The 16,017-nt window shown below is 38.3% G+C and overlaps 1 protein-coding gene across 1 annotated transcript in view; it reads right to left on the bottom strand.

Moving 5' to 3' along the window:
* Window positions 1–921: 921 nt before the first annotated feature.
* Window positions 922–16,017, bottom strand: part of sntb2 (syntrophin, beta 2) — a 30,027-nt gene continuing 14,931 nt past the window's right edge. Inside the window, exons 2-7 of the mRNA XM_020642327.3 lie at window positions 15,378–15,594; window positions 13,626–13,836; window positions 9,714–9,856; window positions 7,885–8,081; window positions 4,585–4,775; window positions 922–3,428 (exon numbers count right to left, since the gene is read on the bottom strand). Of these exons, the coding sequence (XP_020497983.1) occupies window positions 3,336–3,428; window positions 4,585–4,775; window positions 7,885–8,081; window positions 9,714–9,856; window positions 13,626–13,836; window positions 15,378–15,594 (1,052 nt within the window). The 3' untranslated portion in view covers window positions 922–3,335. The remainder of the gene's footprint in view (window positions 3,429–4,584; window positions 4,776–7,884; window positions 8,082–9,713; window positions 9,857–13,625; window positions 13,837–15,377; window positions 15,595–16,017) is intronic.

Raw genomic sequence — 16,017 nt, 5'->3', positions numbered from 1 at the left:
TGTGTTTTTATTTGTATACTTTCCGGTCGTATGGCTAACATGAACTTAACGATTGGTTATACAGTGACACTGACTGTATAGACTGTAAAACAATATACATACACTACCCCTTTATGTTTATACTATGTGACACTTCAAGCCCGCTGCCGCCACCTAGTGGACCGATTAGTAACTTGAATTAAGTGTTCTGTTTTGTTTTAATTAATGTTTTGTAAAAGAGGGGCAGATATTATAAGATTAATCTTCTTTCTGCTCCTTTTCATTCAAAATTTGAGATTTTATGTTTGTTTGTTTTTCTTAACTTTATTGTTTTTTTTAATGAAATAAAATTGACAAATAAAAAAAATAAAAAAAATAACTGCTCATAACTAATTTCATAGCTTCAAATTGTTACAACGTGCTTTACAAAACATAACAATAAATAATATAGACAGCATAGGTAGATAAAATTAGTAATTAAAAAGTAGAGCACACATATAAGACTATTTAATAGATAGGATCAAGTGAATACTCAAACGCTTTTACAATTAAATGTGTCCATATTAACCCAATTCTAGCACCCCTATACTGTCTGTTTAATTTAGGATTTATTTTTCACGTTTTAATCATTTTTAAGGCTAGTAGATATCGTTAGCTTTTATCCCCCTATGAGACAGGAGACACCCAGACTTAGGAAGAACCAATGCCCGAAGAGATCAGACTTGCAGAGTCAGTCTCTTATTACATTTCACTTTTTTAAGACATACCTTTAAGCTTTCGCTCTGTGATGTTGTTTTTATTCAATCTATATGTCCGTTTCTTTTTGTGTCTGTTGTGAAGCACTTTGCTAACTGTATTGAATAGTGCTTCAATAATCAATGTAGTAAATACAATCTTTATTAAGACATTTAATATTGAAAACAAACCACACATCAACAGCTGTTATGTGTAACAGTTTTATTTATAGGTATTTACATTTGAGATTATTACAGTGCTATAATACATTGCAAACTGTATCTTGGAAGGAAGTCTAAAATACTTTGCATATGACAGATTTTTGCAGCAGAAGCACTTTTTAACTTTTCAGTTCAACGATTGTGTCGGACGCAAGCTGCCACAGATATTTTACCTTTGGTTTCAAACCCCTTCTTTGAAGCATTGCTTTGCATAGACAGGATAGTTGAGATTTCAGAACATTAAGACAAATAAGAATTTAAAAAAAAGAGGAGATGCATTGGAAGTACACATTTACAGGTGTAAAGGGGTTTGAGAGGTTAGTGCATCGAGCTCAAAGAAGGACGGCCTGCAGCTTGTTGAAGGCTGACCAACTTCAAAGAAATCACATCTGTGCAGCAGGTTTGAGAAACATGATTGTCATGAAATGAAAAGTTTGGTAATAAAAAAATGGGATGATGGCGTTTAACACTTAAGTATTGCTCCAAAAGATGCAGGAACCAGACTTTAAGGGAGGCCAAGTATAACTCAAACCTCCCAGGTACACATTTTAAGATAAGCAAAAAGAAAAACTGCTTCTCCTTTAACACAACCAGTCATTAACTGTAGCTTTAAGACCTATATAGATATAGGAAATATATGGTTATACTGTTTTCTTTCATAAAAAGCCCAACATTTTTAACTCAAACACCACAAGGACATCAGAGTTTGTAATAGAGGTCATTGAGACGGGCGACTTTGTCTCTTACTGGAGGACAGAGGGGTTATCTGGTTTTCCGCTGTTACACAATGCTACTTTGTTTGAGGCCCAAAAAGAAAACAAAGACACTACTGAGGGGTCACTTTAGCAACATGCACCAGCTGAAGGTCATGAAAACAGTTTCACTACTGTCACGTTGATCTCATCAATGAGTAAAATCTCAACATAGGCACTGACTGGACGAATGAGTGGAGGGGATGATACAATAATTAGTTTAGCTAGTTTCATCTCACCACGACTTCAGTGAAACAAACACAGCTAATGTACGGAAAATGAACTTGCTGGCAACAAAAATCTAATGTCAATTTTAGTTCCTAATAAAAAGTGTTTCTAAAAAAAGGTCAAGTTAATTCTTGAACTCTGGAAGAGAAGTTTGATAAATAACTTGACACTAGGTCCATTTACAAGCTTTTTCTTCAGGGGCTGTGTCTTATTTTAAAAGTCTTCTGAAGCTAATATGTAAGCAAAACATCTTTATTGAGTTAAATACATCAAGTGGGCTATAATTTCAGGGGTAGAGGAGGTAAAACATCTTTAAGAGTTACAGTTAATGAAGCTACTGTAAGTATGAATGGTAACAGGAGACGAGTAATCTTGTGCTGAGTGGAATGTGATGATAGCGACATTGAGACGGTGATGTGGTAGTGTTAGTCAATAAAGGGAAGTAACACACAGTCATGTCATATATATCATCATTTGATACAGAGGTCAGTGAAGTCATGCTATCACAAGATATACACTTGTAAAAAACAAACATAAAAACGGAGTAATACAGTTCACACTATAATACTATTGCTTACGTATGTTCAAAAGGTTGAAATTCTCTTCTTGTGTGAAAATAAAAAGAGGAAACGTTACAAAGAGTGTCTTATGTGACCCTATGTGGAAAAAGGCACAGTTGGCAATCCTGATTACAACAGTATTTTAGGATAACGTGCTAAAAGTTGAGTCAATTAGGCACACTATCGAGCCAACAGAAGTGTGTAGTATAAAGACACACAACACGCACACACACACCTCTCTTCATACACACAATCTGTTCATTGAACTGCATTCTGTCTTTAAAACTGCTTCTTTCTCTCGCATGTCAACACACAAATACATTAAAAAGTAGATCTGAAGGCTGTCATGGAATGATAGGCATCGAGTAACATCAGGAAATATTCACCAATCTGTGCTTGGCGGTGTATTGAAATAATCCTCTAAACATGTCAGTAACACTTTGCTGCTGATAGGAACACAGCTTCTCTGGTTGTTTTTCTCTAAACATGATATCAGATTTTTTTTTTTTGTGAAACATTATCGGATGGAAAAGTAATGAGATTGTTAACAGCTATTTTTTGCATTATGTAACTGTCTCCTTACACTTTGTGACTTCAAGCAAAGCAACATGTCCCTTCACCTGACCCTGCAATGCAGAGTTGAAAGAGAAGGCACATATTTGCGACAATCAACAATACGACTTGTGGGTTTAATCTCCCCCCGGCAGCCCCACCGGAGGCATACATCTGCAGCGAAGGGAAGAACTGAAATTATTTTTAGAATAAGAATCCACCAATATCCTAATTTTGGGAGCGCATCCCACCCTCCCCCACTGTGCCTTGGGCCTGTCCTTTAGTCCATGCTGCTGTAGGTGGCTACCTCACGTCAGTAGGCCCATACGAGTGAGCTTGGCCGACAGGAAGGAGTGGAGGACAAACACCACCGGCTTTGGACCGGAGTGGAGGTCAAACACCTGGAGGATTAAAGGAGGGAGGAAGTGAGGGGGGAAATGGAAAAGAAACATAGCAGTACAAACATATTTGTAATAATATATTCTGAGATATCCGACCCAAGCATATGCTCACTTTTGAAACATGTGCAAGCATAATCCCTCTGTTTATCTCTTATGGACTTATTCCAGTTGTATGACCTTGTACAGTATCTGTACAATCACATTATTAATATTGTTTTTTATTCCAGTATGTAGTCTTCATTGTGAAAAAGAGAGTTGTTCTGTACTATTGAAAAAAACAAAAAATCCCTGGTGTTGCTTTGTACTCCATATTGATGTTGCATACTGTATGTCTCTGGGACATCACCTTTCTGTTACACTTCATCTGAGACACTTACCAGGCTCAAATATCAAGGACTAATATTAAGGGTCACATATTATCCTCCTTTTCAACCAGTTTAAATAACTTCTAGAGCTCCCACAACACGTATTTGAAGTTTCTTATCTTAGTGGTTATAAATTCACTCTGATCCTGTATTTGATCATGCCTATAAACCCCTCTACTTCAGCCCTGCTCAGAATAGGCTGTTTCTGTGTCTGTACCTTTAAATGTAAATGAGCTGTGTCTGACCACGCCCCCTCTCTGGAAGAGCTTAGGTGGCTCGGACTTTCTTGCACCATGCTCTATTGTTTATGGTGAGAAGGCAGAATCAGAGGGCAGAACAAACACCTAGCTGTGGGAGTGTCACCCACCTGGGGGAGGAGCTACTGCCCTTTGTGATGTCATGAATGGAAAAATCTCCAAACAGCCTGTTTGAGCACACATTTTCTGAAAAGTGGAGCAGGCAAAAGATGGAGAGGATGGACTTTTTACTTTTCATAACTGGGGGGATTGTTGACAGGCTAGAGACACATATTAGTGTTAGAAAAACATGGTAACGTGTATTTGGCATAATATGTGACCTTTAAATATTGTGTACTTTGCACTGCAGGTAATTAGAGAACATCACCTGAGACTTAATTCAATCTTTTTGGTATTTTTGAGACCAAACACTTGATCATTAAAATCTATGTTAAATGTAAAATGAAAAGCTACAGTATGATTCTTTCACCTGCTGACGGGGCAAGATTGAATCAATATTTAATATGGATTTTGTTCTTTATCATCTTAACATACCATTTCTCCCTCTGGACCTCCAAAGTCCAGGTAAAGGTTGCGTATTCCATCGTCGGCTGACATTTTAAGCTTTTCGTAGGGGTATCTGAAGAGCACAGCGCCCCCCGTTGGTTCTACGGGCTCCCTGGTCACAGTGAAGCCCTTCTCATAGTGCAGTGTCAGGCGAACATCCTGTCTGTTCAACGTGCAGCCTGGAAAGAGGGGGCGAGAGAGAAAAGGGGTGAGGAACAGCAGGTGTGTGGGTGAGTAATATGTGACCTGCATGTAAACACAACCGCAAACTTTAATAACACTGAAGTCACGACAGGGCGGCTTGATAGCGCTCTAAATACCTTCCTCTTAGTGTCTGAGAGACATGTTAGTAACTTCCTTTATACAAAGGGATTTCTGTTTTTTTTTTTAACCAAGGCCCTTTTCTTTTTTTACATGTTTGGCATTTAAAAAAAAAACGTTCCAGATAGAATCAGTTTTAATAAATTTAGTGGCTCGCTGGCTTTGAAGAGAGTGATGTAACAGAGTTATCTGGTTTTAAAAAAAGCATCATAAGAGTTTATCTCTGTGTGATCCTCTCTGTAATGTGGCGAGGCACCTAGTAGAACAATGTCAATAACTGTGACAAAAAACAAGCACCTTTAATGGACGGACTTTAATCTGGCACATTTGTCCAAAGGATTATAATGCATCTATTACAGTCTCAACTGAAACAGTTTACTGAAGCACATTCAAACCTTTTTGTCACTTAGACCCAAAAGGATGTAAAAATAGAGCCTAGGTTAAAAATACTGGACTCCTTTATGACAGTGGTGCTGATTACTCTACAACATGTTATTCTAAATCAGGGCTGGGAGATACAGTATATCATGTTTTTTTAGGCATAGCTATATACAGCTATATATTTTTTAAACAAGATATAGGGTAACATAATATCGTTTATATGGATATAGTTTATGCTGCGTTAAAATATTGTTAATCAGAACATCTGTAGAGCAGCCAGTTTGCCTGTTTCTCCTCTCTCCGTCTGTCCCTCTTCACCCTGCTTCACCTCTCTCCCTCTCTGAGCACAACTCTAATAAACACCTGCATCACAAAATAAACAGCTGTATGTATTTAGTTATGCAGGAACGTAACTTTGGCATGTATTTTATTTTATCAAGCAGTTATATTTAATTAAGTAGTAGTTTATTTTTCATTCATGTTGACATTGTGCAGGTGGCCGTTAATAAAACTGCGGTGTGACATTTGGAATTAAGCTCATGTGGATTTGAGTTGGAACTGACAATGTTTGCTTTTTTTTATACAGAAAAAAAATAAAGATATATTTATCATGTATTACCGCTCAGCTACAAAAATGTAGATATATTTGGTCTATATCGGCCAGCACTCATCTGAATGGGATGTTCCTCCAAGCTGCAGCCCAAAGACAACTGTATCTCCTAGTATATAAAAATCCCGCCTGCTGTAACTATGAGGTAATGTGACCTGAAAGCATTTCCATGTGTCTTACTGTTGCTCGACTGGCCTGAATGTTTCTGCACAACTGTGCGTTTGTGTACCAGCAGGAGAGGGAAGAAGGGGAAAAAAAAAAAGGCTGAGGCTTTCCAGTGCTGTTCCGGCAGCCAACTATTGTTGTGCACAGAGTGAAAACATTCCCCTCTGCTGGCTCCCAACTTCTGCTTTTTCTACACAGAGCTGCTCTTTCTGAGCTGCTGCACACTGCAAGTCTGCCAGTTGCTAAACGTAGCCTTCTGAAAAAATCAGAGTACCTTGATGTGTATTAGCATTTAAAGGCCTTTCTATACTTGACTCATGTTTACTTGGAAGGTGTCACATCGTATCTTGTTAGCTTAATGATTCCAAGCTGAAAAGTGAACCCACACAGTCTGGTTAAAGCTGTTTAATGATTCTATCACACTGTGTAAACCACAGACAATATAAAAAGATGTGTGTTTTTGTTAGCAGAAGGGGCAATACAGTGTCTCCACCAGCTTATCTCTACAGCTCAGATTGTAACTCCAAACAAAGTCACCAGCACAATATGTCAGCGCCCGTCACACGGGTATTTTGGCACAACAACAGGAGGAGATGGGAAGCACCGTCCGTCTTTGAAAAGAGTCTTTGGTGTGAACTAACACAAACTGCAAACACAGCGTTTTAAACAAGCACACATTAATTCATCATGTCAGACCCACGTGTCCAAAGGGCCCTATGATGTCATTTTGAGGTTGTACAACTGGATGAGCTATTGAAATTCACAATAAGATTCAGTTTTTCCTGTGACCTAAAACACAAGACAGAAACCAAAACACAGCACAAGAGGTGCCCTGGTTTCTATTATTAGCAGAAAAAAGGAGATTTACCTGGAACCATTTTATCACAAGGTTAATTGGATCCTTTTGGCTGATGTTTGATACCATTTTCTGTGTAACAGAATTATTTCCCCCCAATCCCAATTTTTTAGCTTCCTAATCGTTAACCGTACCAATTTTTCACCTGTACTTGTTTTGGCTGCAATTCTCCAATGATGCTAGTTGAAAAGTTCTGGTTAACACAATTTGCTACCAGATATCCATTTAGTGTTTGTCAGTTTGATTCTGTAGTTGATTGATTGATTGATTGATTGATTGATTGATTGATTGATAAGTGGTGGATATTTTTCAGCTAGTTCCATATTTACTCGTTCAGCAGATACAAAGTGACAGTAGCATTTATTCAGGGTCACATTTTTGTTGACTTTTGTGTCCGCTTCGTCTCAATGAACACACGAGGAAATGATGTAGCTACTTAGCAGCCTGATTCTTCAAATTGTTCACTCGTTAGTTTGTCTATGTGCTGTTTGGTACTGGGTAAAGGGCAAAGGGTAACGTTTCTTGCTTGCTTGCTGCTGGTTGAAACTTTGCTAATAAGAGGTCTTTAAAACAAAGCAGTGCAGTTCATTGCAGGAAAACAAAAAAGATTCAGCTAAAAGATTCTTAAAATGTCACTAAAGCTGAGGGTAACAACTAAAAATGATCTAATACAAGCAAACGTGTAGTCAAGTGGTAGTAACATATCATTGTTTTACTTTATGAAGAACTTATTATTTCAACTGATGCATTACTATCTAAGAGGTGTTTACATCTTGAAGCTAGTTGAGATTGTGCCAAGATACATTTAGAAAAAACAAAAACAAAGCAGTATTGCTGAATAAACCGATCATATGCTTTGTGACTAATGAGAATGAAACACGAGACAGAGGCAGCACTACTGTTTGCTCTGTCTGTTCAGATCACGATGACTGATGGATGTCTGTCCGTCACTCACCAATGGAGACTTCTTTGATTATCTCAGCAGCGGCGTGCCCCCCCTGCACCAGTGCCCTTGTCCATGAGGACAGATCCCAGTGGGTTTCCACTCGGAAGATGTGGGACTCGATGCCCCGCCCTGTGCCCGTTCGAGTGGCAAACACCAGGTCTGCACCCTGAGCAGGAGAACCTCGGGCGTTACCAGAATGAACCAGTCTGGAAGAAGAGAGAGACAAATTATGAACACACACACAGCCATTTAACCTTTCCCAAAGACTACTCACACAAATGATCTACATTGGCAACACCTCTTGTTTAGCTCCTCAGCTGTTTATTTCAGATGTCGAGGTGTGCTGGCCTTATATTGACTTGTTTAGCGATATAACATTTCCTGATTGGAAGTATGTTTTTCACAGAGACCCTGAAGTCCCATTAGGAGATACATTTTTTCATGTGCATGTAAGTCCTTATCTGGTGCGCCCAAGTTATTATAGAAGATGTAGTATTAGTGTTCCTAAGGATTAAACTTGTCCTTAAATTCTGTTTGGGGATTAGAATGAGTTGGTTCACCCCATGTTGTATTCATATGTAACAAACTCTGCTAACAACAAGTTAAAATAAGTTTGGTCTTGGTAAAAGTGCTATATACTGTATCTGTGCAATGACTTTTAAATCTAATATCAAACATTATTTTGCTGTAGAGTCTCACTACATTGTGCTTTACTAGCCAAATCATAGTTTCATCATTAATCTGCGTGGTGAAGCTCACTAACCAAGTTACTTATTTTTCTATACTTTAGCCATTTCAGGAGCTTTTCACGACAAGAAAGGTGGCTGTGAGAGACCATTTTGTTATCATCAGAATCTATGATATGTTGGGGTCAAAATTGAATGTTAGTTCCTTGTTCATCAAACAAAACTGCTAATGAGTTATTATTTAAACGAACAAACAAGTTATCAACTTTTGCGCACAAGATAAATGATGATCACCTTTTCTGAACATCAGGGGCTCTGTATTTTTCACTAACAGAGACCTGCAAAGATGATTCAAGTCATATATATATAGTGTGAAAAATATTGAAGATCTATTTTTTTTTTTTTTTGGTTAATTTTGATGTCAGAGACCTGATATTGTTATTCTTCAGGGTTTATGATTTAAAAACAAGTTTAAAAAAAGTGTTGCCAGTATGACTCTTAAGATTCATTTATTTTAGGGTAAAAAAATACATGTACGTTAGTTACATGTTCCCTTTTCATAATTATGTTTAAAAAAGTTTGACCGCTAAAAAAACAAATATATGCTAATTTTATTACCACTTTTGTGCAGATTAAGAGCAACACAACATGTTCTAATTAGGACTGGAATTTGATTTGGTTTCTTTTTTTCTTAACTTGCCTTTCAGGGCTTCCGTATTGACATATGTGTAGTTGTTCTTATTTTCACATGTGGGGGTTCCCAGCTGAAGTTTCCCAAAAATGAACTGAGCTAACCCTAACCTCACACTTTTTTCACTTCTACATTGATGTTTAAACTTTCAGGTACTTCCCACACGTTACTGCTTATTGAAAATGTATTGGCAGCACTGTGTAGGGAAACTACTGACCTATAGCTGACATGAAAAAATGTCCCACTCAATGGATTTTATAGGACGCACATGAACATCTGTACCTTCAAGCAAGAACATGTATAAACCCATATTATAATGATGACACTGAAGTTTCCAAAGCAACAGTGAAGTTTGAAAAGGAGTCATGTTTAGAATCAGGGCAGACCAGTAAGCTTTAAGATTTGAATTCTCTGACAGCGTGAGGTTAAAGCTGGATCATCCTGCGGTGGGCTTTCTTTACCTTGTGGCGAGCAGCGGGTGTGTTAGCAGAGGCATGGACCAGGACTCTCTGCTCCACGGCACAGATTCAAACAGCAGGATGTCCTTCTCTGTCAGGGCCATGACCACTGGTTTGTACTGCTGCCGTCCACCTTCTAACTGAACCTGTTGAAGAAAGGAAAAAGTGGATATTGGTATTTTGAGCTTAAAGTCATAAATCGATGCAATTCAAAACTTCCAAATGACATTTGTTACAACACGTTTTGTTTTCTTCTCAGTTCTTACACATGCTTCAAGTCTATAAACCATTTAAAGCAGGGGTGGGCAACTGGTGGCCCGGGGTCCACATGCGGCCCCCATCAACCCTCAACCTGGTCCTCAGGTCATTTTTTACATATCAATTAATTGGAAACATGAAGAAAACATGACAAAATCTGCCATGTAATCATGAAAAACAGTAATATGTCTATAATAATATTTGACCACTGGTATATGTTGAGTTAAATTTGAGACAAAATTGACTGTAATCGTTTTTGTATACTACAATTTGGCCCTCTGGCAGTGAGAATTAAATGAATGTGGCCCTTGCTGTGACCAAAGTTGCCCATCCCTGATTTAAAGGCAGCAATTGCTCACAAGCCACCCCAATATACAGTATGAGCTACAGTTAAGTACTTTCATGGTGAATAGGTATAGTGATGCACTTTCACAGTGCACAGGGAGAACTACGTGTCTCAACATTGTACAGCAGCTTTCTCACCCTAAAGTCTGACCTGAATTTTTAACACTCTAAATAGACCAACATGTGTAAGTATGAGTCATGGCTGAGTGACTGGAGTACTGGTTGAGTCACACCAAAGAAGTGGTGACATTAAACCAGAGCGTGTGCCTGCGAGCTGAAGTGTCATGAGTAGGTGGGCTCTACAGGAAACAGTGCAATGCAACGGAAACTAACATTGGTGTTTACTGCTTTAACCCAGTCCAGATAAACAGATAAACATGTGTGCATTCAACAGGACCCTGAATGAACACTTGATCAAAGTGAGATGATAACATTTACAGTAAGTGTCCTGTTCCTGGCCCTGGCTCAAGTAATTTAAGAAAACACACTCTTCCTGTGTGCAGCTGCTTTACAAAAAAGAATGCCAGTGTGTGTGTTTGAGGTCTGGGTATGTGCAGTGACGTAGGTGGGGCGAAACAGGTACTGAAGCAAACTAAGCTAATATAACTTTTCTTAAGAGAGCTGTGTTGAACTGAATATCAGACTAAAAACACTCTCAAGTGGGGCAGGTATTCAAAGTTATCTGACATATCATTGATATAAATTGAATCTTAAAATTTGAGTGAGTTGTACTGAGTTCATCAAAAGCTTCCTTTGAATCGGATTTAAATGTGAATCATTCTTAATTCAAAATAAGACACCAGACAATTCGGAAAAAAAAAAAAAAAGTTCAAGTATTGCTGCACATGTGAGATGTTTGAAGACTTAAAGTGAGCATGCCTGCAGTAAGGCAGGGCTCCTTTCAATGGTCGACAATACTCCTCAGAGTATGCTTGAGGGATTTTCGCGCCAAAAAAATCCAAATCAGAGCTGAAATCTTGGAGCAGAAGTGTTATGTGTGTGCAGAGAGAAGCAGTGCTGAAGGAGGAGCGCAGGAAACCTGTGAAAGCAATACAAGCAGGGACTCTTTGAGTGCAGGGCAGAGATTTGAGGAAAAGCATTATGAAATGGGTTCTGATAATGACAGCCTTAGCAAACCGTCAGACTCTATTCATTTCTCTCAAGGTGTAAGCAAACCTACACACCCTTTCAATCTTACATTTTTACATGAATATTGCATCAGAACAACTAATCAGGATCATTTTTTGTCAAACCATTATTAATGAACTTCAATTTTCTATTGCTCCAGTTCTCACTCGATGTCTGTCTGATAGTGCCGACACCACAATATTTAGGGTGACATCTAATTCAAACATCATGTCTCAGTATAATAAAGGATTCTTATGCTAAGGTTAGTCTCTGAATCATCCTTCTGACAGTCGACACTCTTAATGGCATTTGATTCTTTTCCATTGAAACTTGGGAGGACATGGTGTTACAGCAAACACAAGAACTCTCATTTAGTCTGGCAAGATATTCTCAAACACATGGGTACTTCAGTAATAACATTTGTAGACATTAGAGACTAAATTAGATTTTCATTTGAGAACATAGAAGCCTTTGATATTTCTTTATGGTAACCATCAACCTGTCTCTGAAACAAGGATTTTTTTTTAACCCCTATTTAACACTTTGTTTCACTGGATTAGATCACTCTGTCTTTGTCATCAGGCTGTGTACTACACTTTCAAAGACTGTGAAAGCTATATTTGAACCTAGATTGGTGAGCCTATAAAACATTTTACAGACATTTTATCCAACTATAGACCTATAGCTCACCTTCCCTTTTGCTCCAAGATTCTTAAGTATGAAGTTTTATGTTTTCAAGAGAAAGCACTGCTGCATATACACATACTACAAGCCTCTGACAGAGGGCTTTCTCTGTACTCGTCCTGATTGATCTCAGTGCTGCATTTGACACAACTGACCATCACATCCTATTACTGACAGGGTTTGCCATAAATCCTCTGCACAAGGCAAAGTTAGTCACCGAGTTCTAAGAGGTTTGGTTCTTGGTCTGACTCTATTTACTTTTTGTAAACTCAATTAGATTAAATAATCAGACCACACACACACACACTATTACGTGTATGTGGTGCTACATATCAACATAGGTACATGAAACTAACTGCTTGTCCCACACATCAATATCAAATAATAATACAGCTTCTTAAATGGCTTCACCCTAGCCCAAAATCATTGTTAGGCATATGAATATTTAATCAGGGTAGGCTCTTCAATTCCAAGATAAAAATGGTTCCAAGGACAGTTTTCTTTTACCTGTGTACCGACTCTTTTTCTTTAATCATGATAATAGTTTTTAATGCTTATATTAATTATGTGACTGTTACTACCTTCAAAGCCTGTTGGCTCTTCTATTATTTGCCTGAGCAAAACAAGCAGGAAAGTTTTGTTCATTTTTCATTGCAGGTCAAAAGTGAAAAGTAAAAAATTGTTATTCTTTTCTGCACCATCCACAATCTCCTCTCACAGCAGAAGCTCCCACTACAGTGTGTGATGACTTTGTTACATTGGATCGAAGCAGTCATTAAAATCACTTATTAAACATTTATGATGTGGTTTCTGGGAGACACGTTTTCCAATCCTGTTCAAAATGTAAACAATTATTCACATAGCTCATTTGTTCAGGTTAATAACCAACTATTAACAAACGTATCCCATCTGCTGTTATCAGGGGTCGCTGCAGACTTCAAACTAAAGGGACTATGACCGAATATATTGGAAGGTGGAAACAGTATGTATGACCAAGAAACTTAAGATTTTATTTTAAATAAATCAAACTATTTTATCTACTTTTACCCTTTGAATATCCTTTCATAAATATAAGAGCTGAAAAAAGCTGCACTAAGTTTACAGAAGTTTCCTCTTCTTACATTTCCTCTGTATTGTTTTTACATCAGCTTAATTTTTGGGCCACCAAATATGACAGTCCTGTTGGGCGGCTGCTTAAAAATGTGTCTACCCCTAATAGCTTTAAAACTAATATAATACACATTCCCAAAGATTATATCCAAATAGATATATTGTCTGACCGAGTTAAAAGTCTGTTTATGTAATTATTAGCTGTATTAACTTGAATATGTTTGAGTAATTGGAGATTCCCCGTTTGTGTTATTGTTGTCTTTATCCTGTACTGTGAAGGTGCATAGAATGTAATATCTAAAGATTAGCAGTAAGCCCTGAGCAACTAAAAAGGATTATCACCTGCATAAGATAGCACGCAGCTGTTAAATCAATCAACGCTTAAGATACCTGTTCAGCCAACCAGCCGATGTGTTTGAGATGGGGGTGTGTGGAGGCTGAAGAAGAGGCTCCAAGGTAGGCGTTGATGTGAGCCAGCGTCTGTGGCAGCAGGGCGGCAATGTTGGTGTGGATGGCAGTGAACCAGGAGTTGGCAGAGGGGCCGTCCTTACAGCGCAGCACCACCGTGTGCTGGCCGTCTGGGGAATGGAGCTCCAACAGTCTGCAGAGGACAAATGAAGTTTAATAACTGATTCAGACTCAAACACAAGCAGCAGAAAATATAAGACTTCAAGGAAAACATCTTATCACCATCACGAGTGGACCACTACACTTTCTTTGGCCGGATTATCGTTGTACTTATCTTAACTGAAAATACATTTTGTTTGTTAGTATACTACAGAGGCCTAACGTCATACTTTTGCTTGTTTTCTTTAGAATAACTTAAGACAACCATGAAGTCAAATAAGCAGTGTTCAAGCTGCATGTGCATTAATCCAAATAGTATTCATTTATTTTACATGAAAAAAAAACACACATTTTGAATAATTTAGCAGCATTTGAAATTTAGGCGGCTGTGGCTCAGTTGGTAGAGTTGGTCGTCTCTCAACTAGAAGGTCGGGGGTTCGAGCCCCAGCTCCTCCAGCTAAATGTCGATTTGCCTTGAGCAAGACACTTAATCCCAAATTGCTCCCGCTGCTTCGTCGGCTGCATATGAGTGTGTATGAATGAATGGGATTAGTTTCTTCTGATGGTCTTTACAAAGCAGCCTCTGCCATTAATATAGGTTGGGTAAAAAATCGATACAGTAAAGTATCGCGATATTTTGTGTGACGATATTATATCGTCTCATGGCGGCCAAGTATCGATATTTTTAATATGATATTTTAGATGTTTTTTTTATTTTCACCTGCTGAAGGGGTTGCACAATTAATTTTGAACAAGTTGCATTGTTACGAATTCATGTTCAAGTTCAATTAGACTGAAATACAAATAAAAAGACTGAAGTGAGATGAACAGATTGAGAATTTTATCTTATTTGACAAAACAATTCTTGATTTAGTTTTGTGTAGTGGACATAATATGCAGTTAAAAAACTTAATCGCAACATATTGTATCGCAATTCTCAGCATATCGCAAAATGTTAAAAATCGCAATAGAATCGTATCGTGTCTCGAGTATCGATAATATCATATCACTGGGACTCTGCTGATTCCCAACCCTAGCCACAAGTCTGAATGTGTAGATGTGACCTGTGGTGTAAAGTGCTTTGAGTAGTCAGAAAACTAGAAAAGCGATATACAAACTCAAGTCCATTAACCATTTAAATAAAGTACGGTGACAAAGGAGAACATACCTTGAGTTAAATTTACCAACAGAGAACTGACAGATAGGTTTAAAAAAACATTGGTCCTAAATATTGGAAAATAATCCCACAGTGTAACATGACCAACGTGTACAAATCTTTACAACAGGGATTCAATGTTCTTTTTTTCCCCACTCATTTGAATCGCTGGCTATGGTCCATTTGTAGTTATTGATATCTTTCTTTGGGGAGATTACAATCCCTTTATCCCAATCATTATCACTTTCTGACCAGAAAAACTACAATGTAAGTAACAGAAGATGATTAAACACTGACACGCACAGTGTGAAAACACACACATCCCCAGCTGCACCCGAAGTCCCCCCTGCTAAGCTATTTCTCTCTGTCGTACACACACACACACACACACACACACACTGAGGAGTCACGTATCCTACCTGTTCTCCAGATCTGGCATGGTGAGGTTCCTGCTGATGAAGCACATCTTTAGGCTAATGACCTTTCTGTCTTTGGAGGAGGAACTGCTGTGTTTGGGTGACCCGGAGTCCTCGCTGCCGCTGTAGCTGGGTGACTGAGGGCGAGCCCCATCCCACGGTAGGTCGGCTACCAGAGACGGCTTCTTAAAGAGCGGAGAAACCTCACGGATGTACTTCACTGTCGAGAACAACACAGAGGAAACATATATATATATATATAAACAGATGTACAATGATTACAAGGACAAAAACAAAGTCATAAGTGGCCCCCCCACTGGCTGTGAGAGTTATGCTATAAGATAGTATCATATTTACTGCCCCTGCTGTACCTAAACCAATTTTGAGGGAGGAAAAGTGCAAAGATTATTACCTGTAAGGCAGCTGATGAACTAAATTAAATGATAATAAACATTTTATTTTATGTGGATTTAACTGTTATGCTTTGGCCTCAGACAGTGTCGAGAGTAATGGAAACTATGAAGACGAGTGCATTCCACTGGACAACCTGTGTGTTGACATCAGTACACTGGAAAACATATTCAATGTACTGATTTTTCTCTGAAAGGCCTTTCTGTGCATACATAACAGAAGTAATGGTGAA

The sequence above is a fragment of the Labrus bergylta genome, chromosome 7 (genome assembly GCF_963930695.1).
Source record: "Labrus bergylta chromosome 7, fLabBer1.1, whole genome shotgun sequence".
Classification (NCBI taxonomy): domain Eukaryota; kingdom Metazoa; phylum Chordata; class Actinopteri; order Labriformes; family Labridae; genus Labrus; species Labrus bergylta.
The sequence above is the reverse complement of the archived record's forward strand: the minus strand, read 5'-3'. Positions and strand labels throughout refer to the sequence as shown.